The 6,903-nt window shown below is 35.4% G+C and overlaps 1 protein-coding gene across 2 annotated transcripts in view; it reads left to right on the forward strand.

The window, feature by feature from the left end:
* The first annotated feature begins 684 nt into the window (after nt 1-684).
* Nucleotides 685-6,903, forward strand: part of QKI (QKI, KH domain containing RNA binding) — a 109,962-nt gene continuing 103,743 nt past the window's right edge. For both annotated transcript variants that reach the window (XM_031060966.1, XM_031060964.1), the window contains exon 1: nt 685-856. In XM_031060966.1, the coding sequence (XP_030916826.1) occupies nt 737-856 (120 nt within the window). In that variant the 5' untranslated portion in view covers nt 685-736. The remainder of the gene's footprint in view (nt 857-6,903) is intronic.

The raw sequence follows: 6,903 nt of genomic DNA on the forward strand, positions 1-6,903 counted from the left end.
AGTAGTAGGGCTTCTGGGTGCACAGAGAGTTTGCCCAGGTTTCTGATGGCACGCTTGACTTTGTTATATTTGTTGTCTCTTTGGGGGTAGTCAGTAGAACAATATCTACCAGTTTGTTGTCACACCATGTGTACATGAGCTGCACCATTAAGTTGTCCTATTTCCCACAGCTAAAAGATGCTCCATTTAATTTCCAAGCTATAGTTAATCCCATAACTAGCAAAAATACTGCATAGATGCATTTTTCTTTTTTTTACGTTGGGCACAGCTTTTTTTTTTTTTTTTTTGCTTTCTAGCTGCTTTATTATTAAAAAAAACATAAAAGAACTGTTTTTATACACCTTTTAAATGATGTGAGCAATCTTGTAAGTGTTCTGAGGAGGTGCATGTAATTTTTACTTCAATAGCTGAATTCCATAAACAGGATGAGTAGGCAGCAAATTTACAGACATGAAAGACATATAAAGATGGGTGCTGCAATTTAAAAAAAAAAACCAAAAAAAACCCCAAAACCAGTTGAAAACCCCCAAACAAAGCAGAAAAGCAGAAGAAAAAAGACAAAACCAGAGCAGATTTTTCAGCTACTATGGTGTTCATGAGAAGAGGAAGAAAATGGCATTAAGATTTGGGAAATAATAAAAAGAGAAGATTGTCATGTTAGATTATAATCTGTTACTGTATTTAATGCCTAATATACGTTTTTCCCCCCACAGAAATTAGCAGAGTACGGAAAGACATGTATAACGACACATTAAATGGTAGTACGGAGAAGAGAAGTGCAGAATTACCAGATGCTGTGGGACCTATTGTACAGTTACAAGAGAAACTATATGTGCCTGTAAAAGAATATCCAGATGTAAGTATATCTTTTTAGTCCCTAAATAATTTTTTGATCCTTGTGGTCGTCTTTAAATGTAAATTTCACGTGATGCTACCCTTGGATCACGTTGAGTTGCTTTGGGTTTAGGGAATCAGTGTATGTTCCACTTTGCTTGATTTGCAGTGAGTGTGAGTGGAAGAAGGTTGTGTTAAATACAAAACTAGTATGGATTGTTAAACCTTAGATGTAAGATCCTAATTATCCTGTTCATTCAGTGTTTTCCATTCTGAGACACTTGTGAAGTGAATTTTAGGAGGAAAGTAGTTCTTGGGATGTTGCTTTTTTCTTCTTGATGTGTCTCTTAAGTCAACTGCAGAATACTTTGGAGCCCTTTAAAGACCTTTTGGAGACTGTACTTAGTCTCAATTACTATTTGTCCCATACCTGTGTAACCAGTTCTGTTGCTTATAGAAGTGTCTTTATCTCAGGGTTGATTGTCCTGTCCTGTCCTCTCCTCTTTCCCCACCCTGCTTAAGCAAAACTCTTTGCTTGCCTGTCAATATTGTGCACTCGATGGGGTGTTCTGTTCCATTGTGCACTTACCTTCTGAAGGAGAATGGTTTCATTTAACTAGAACTGTTTTGAATTCATCTCATCTGAAGTGTTTCTAAAAACTACTTGGGAAGAACAGTCCTTTCAAAATCTACCCCAGCTACCCCCAGCCGTTTTCATTGATCAGTGACAAAATAAGAAATGGTGTTGTTCTTCCCTAATAGATTTTACAGGTTCTATTGCAGTAGAGGAGAGCAGGGTCCAAGCAAGGGATTTGCACATTAAAGTGATATAAAGTGGAAGAAAGTATAGAACACCAAAAATGGAGGTAACACTTGTGTATTTCTGTGGCTTTTCTTTGTATGCTTAATTAGATTAAGCTCTCCAAATGGAGTTTTATTATTTCACTGCTGCTTAGAACATACAGGCCTCTAAATAAACCTCACTGTGCCATGCTCCATTAATAAAATTAAGTGCAAGTCCTTATTCAGAACCAAATGCTTAGTCAAATGTCTTTTCTCCCTTTTCAAGTTTTCACTAGCTGTTTTGCTTTGGGGTTAAAATACCTGTGCTGGGAAAAGTCTTCAAGGAGTTTGCACTGGCACTAAGGAAATCTCTCTCCCCTTGTATTGCATTTTTCTTCCAAATAAAACATATGTGTGTCTATATACATCTGTGTATGTGCATACATGTCCCCACACCAAAACCGGTAATTCTTTTGAAACTCCTCAGTGTTAGAGATTTTTGAGAGCAATTGTCCTATGCAGTTGTTCCACAGAGCCGTGTAAGTAGCTCTGGGCTTAATACCTCCAGATATCTTAAAATTATATTGCTTTTAGTGGCTTTTGAGAACATTTCTTAGTTATTGAAATCTTGATTTCATAACTTGACAGTGAAGAATTGCCAAAGTTATTTGTTGTAGTTTTTATGGAGCTTGATGCCTGCTGTAGGAGGATTGAGAGTAAGAAAAAAGGTGTTGGATTTCCCTTAACTAGTAAGCTGCTGTTCTAGAAATCAGGGTTAAGTAGCTTAGCTCTTCACTGCCAGTTAATTATCAAATATAGTGTAAATGAGCAGGAAAGAGTTTGTCTCTAGTTTCTGACAAAGAAATGATTTCACTAGCTACTGCTAGCTCTTTGTTTGCTTTTAGAAGAACGGCCTTGAAGTGGTCACTAATTTATTTTAATAAACCCTTAGGCATTCGGAAGTTGGAGAAGCTTGTGATTTGTGTGCATGTGACCCGGAATAAAAAGGCTGTTGGCTCTTGTGAGATGATGTGAAGTGTGTGCTAGAAAATGCGAAGCTTCTGCTGCTGAGGTGGGACCTGGCAGTTCAAGCTTCACTGAGGAGCCAAGATTGGTGTTCTCTGTGTGCTCCTGTATTTGTTCTTTGCTACTCGGAATGGGATCTGCCTGGCCTTAATAATTGGTTAATCAACTAGAATATATCACTACATACAATTAAAAAGCTGTGATTCGATATGTAGGCCATTTCCAGAATCTTGCTGCAAGTTAGATATCAAGTAACCTGCTTTGAATTCAGGCCAGCACAGCATTTAGAAGGTCTGGAGTACAGTGATTCCAACTTACTAAAAAAAAAAAAAAGTGTAAAATTCACGGATAAGTATTAATTTCACCAGTGAAGGTAAATTTGTGTGTAAAGAGAGAAGTTGTTACCTGTGAGAATTTTCACAACAGTACATGAAATTTCTTACTCATATTCAGCAGTTAATTTAGTTGTTACCAGACATAGGAAAGACATGCTGACATGCTGTATAGACTATGAGAGTGAGTTTCTCAGATAAATCTAGTTGATTCTTTCTATTGCCATAATTTTCTTCCAACTGACTGTCTTGTATGCATTACAAAGATATAAAGTTGGATAAACCTAAAGTTGCTCAGAGAAAAGTGACCAGAAACTGGTTTTCTGATGTATATTTAATAATATTTTTACTAAGAGAAATTAAAAAAAAAATCAGCAAAATGTTAGGATGTTCTAATAAGCTTTTGTTACGGTAAATATTTTTGCCTTAGAATTTTGAGGATATTGGTTAGTTGACTGTAGTGAATGCTGCATAGTACTGTAGTGCCATTTTGTGCACAGAATCCTGAGTTACTTGTGATGCATAAAAATAATGGTCTAGTTAAACCAGACGTTTTAACAAACATGCTTTATATACGTGTATATATAAGCATACACAAAAGATAAAACGGTAAATTTTCTTGGCCTGCATCACTTTGATATTACTGTTTTACTATGCTTTGGTTAATTATTTATAACAAAAGAAATAGTCTATAAACTTAAAAGCTAAAATAAATCTATAAAATCCCCTGAAGGCTCCTATTTTTTTTTTGGACTAGTGCATGTTGAGTATTTTTAATCTAATATTTATTTGAAGGCCATAGTTAAAGCAAGGTTCAACTTGCCAAAAAATTAATTGACTGAAACAGCCTGTAGTTTTTAAATGCTGACTGTGCAGAGTCTGAATTTCTGCTTCTGTACTAGTAAGTGGAAGATACACAAAAATCTTGCTAGGCAAGAATTAATTTTCTTTGGTGTGTTGTATTAATAAGATTTTTTCCATTCTCTAGTTACAGTCTGATAAATTGTGTAACTGCTGGGATGGTTTCCTTTGTGGCACACTTTTTTCATAGGAAGTTACTGTTACGCAATTTGGGTCTATTTGTATTGTTTTCTTCTAGCACCCTTGAAAGGTGTTTAAACTTTATAGAAATTTTAGTATTAAAACTGAGATTCTTAGCTTTTCTGAACCGTGTATTTATGCTCCTGAAACTTTGAGAGAGTACTTTTGCAGAAGGCACCCAAGAAATGAAATTCCATTAATTGTCCATATTTTGCCCTTAAGTTAAAAGTGAGTTCTCTAAAGAGTAATATTTTTACTCTCATGTAAGTCTTTGGTGTTACAGTTTGAAGGCATTTCCAATTCATGGAGAAATAACTTCCCTAAGAATTTTAAAAAGTAGGAAGAAAAGATGTTAGAGAAATTGTTGAGCTCTTAAGAAGCAGAAGAATGAAGGATAAGCTATTGTTTGTGGGTGAATAGTTAAAAGTCTTTAGCATTTCTTATGCTTCAGATAAATGATTAATTTTCTCAAATTTCCCTAGAGAGATAAGACTAAACTTTCTGCCTGATATCAGTTTAAACAGTTCTTGGAATTAGTACCTACAAATGTTGAACTGAATAAATGTTTTTTTTCTATTATAATCATGGCTTTATTATTAATAAGTACCCTGTTCTTTCTGATTAATGTGAAATTCTCTGTTGGAACTCTTCTGTGCCTCTTCAGTAAAAATGTAAGAACTCAGTAATTATCGCATCTAAAGTAGCATGTCCTTTGAGTATAGAGCAGCTCAAAGGCCAGCAGTGATAAACAGCTTGTGTGTACTTCCTGACCATTTTAGTTAAAGCTGTTTAATTAGTACAACACAACGATCAACACAGGGACTCATTTTACTATGGGGAACTTACTGACAAAGTGTTTAAATCCTTTTTCAATTTGTAATATCAGAGTTTAATAGCATGCCTAATATGGATTAGGAAAATGATAACATCTTATTTATTTATTGTTCTGATTATTTTACTTAAGCTTTTCACTCCCTAGTGGTAAACAGGGAAGGAAGCTAAAAGACTAGGCCTTGTTTACCCTTGCAATTTGAAGGAAAGAGAGAATATAACTGATCTCTGTACATAAACTTGGGATACAGAATAATGGCAGGGCTGAAGGAAGATTTGGAAAATGGTCAGCTACTGATGAAAGTACAAATGTATATGAAATAACTGAAGTATTTGATTACTAATTTTCATTCTTAGTAGGGTCATTGGAAAAACATTTTAATGGAAGTAATGGGAACAAAGAATTTAATTTTGATTTTGAACTTTATGTATTAATGAGAGGCTTTATGCGCTCTGGTTGCACATGGTAAGGGAATGGATTGAGAAAGGGCCCCTTTGTTTAGATGCTATTAAAATGGAGACATGCCTTAGTATCTGTATGAAGATATTTTTTTTACCCCTTCTATCTAATATTTTATTAGATACCCTTCCATTACTCACCATCTGAATCAACTTTTGACAGGTTTTCTTTTAATTTTTTTGAACCATGCTAAACACTCAATAGCTGGTTTGGAGGATTTGGGGTTTGTTGTTTTTTGGGCGGGTGTTTTAGTTTTGGGGTTTTTTGGTGCAGGATGATATATGTTGTCATAATTTAATTCATAGATAAACTGGTCAAATCTTCAGAGCATGTTTGTACATGGAGGCAAAAGGATGGAAGATAGTCTAAAATACATTGGCATTAAAAATCCTGTCCTTTGGTCCCTTACAGTAATCTTGCAGGCTGAGCAGCAGCTCATCGGTACCAGATAACTTGGTCCATATCTCCATTAATTTTTCCCTCTTGAACTCTTGAAGAATTTAGTGGAATTAAGCCAGGTGATTGCCTTGTCAATTATCTGTTAATGTTCTTCTTCCCATTTTATTCTCACTGTTTTTGCTGTTTGCAGATCCTGTGGTCTTTCTGTGTGTGTAAATAAAAGAAATGGAAGGTAGGCTTGAAGTAAGACAGGTAAAGTAAGAGCTTAGTAAGCAGTATTTGCTTTGGCGGTGTTCCCCTTAATATATTTCAAAGTAAATTTGGAAATCTGGGAAAAGAAATGAGTTGTACTTGGTAGTGCTAGGAAAGCTGAACATTTTTGTCAGGACGCCATGTTTTTATGTTGACGCTTGTATTAGTAATGTCCTCAAATTAGTATCATAATATTAAACTCCTAATTTTATATGCATGTTGGTACACGTGCCATGTACAGTGTGTGTATGACGTTCCCTTCAGCCTGCAGTGGATTTTTTTTCTTTTTTAATCAGTATACAGGTCCTTGTAAGGGTAGGAATCCCCTAATGTGACATTAACAGCCACTGCTAGACATTTGGGTGCCTCTCTTCACCGTGGATGAAGAGGACTGCGTGTAAATGGGGAAGCCAAGTGCTAAAGGAGAATGGTAGTCTAGAAAATCAGTCTAAATATATAAGATACCTGTTACTTTTCTGTGGATGAAATAACTAAAATTATTCTAATAAATTAATTTTATTAAAAATGTTTGACTGTGGGAATTACAAAATTTGAGGTTGCAAAGGAAGTGTCCAATGGAACTTCCTGAAATAGGTCTAGCAGTCAACATCCGTCATGATTAGTTTTCCTTCTGTACTGCCTTTCATTATAGCTCATCTCATTTTCTGTGCAGAGTCAGGCTTTCAGTGGGCAGTCTCTGCTCTTGCAAGACTTAAGTCTAGGAGAGCTGGGTGCAAATACAAGTAATAAAAGGTCAGCTGTGAGGCAGGTATTTGTAACATACTGATTTTGCTTTGTTTTATATTGGTTTGTCTTTTTTTTCCAGTCTGTTCTTTGATATGTTTATTTTAGGAAAGAAGGGTGTTATAGAGATGAGGATGTGCTTCAGCATGATATTTTTGCTTGCTGTTGTAAGGTCAGGTACTCTTGGGTACACCTGCTGAA

The sequence above is a fragment of the Geospiza fortis genome, unplaced genomic scaffold (assembly GCF_000277835.1).
Source record: "Geospiza fortis unplaced genomic scaffold, GeoFor_1.0 scaffold41, whole genome shotgun sequence".
NCBI classification, from domain to species: Eukaryota; Metazoa; Chordata; class Aves; order Passeriformes; family Thraupidae; genus Geospiza; species Geospiza fortis.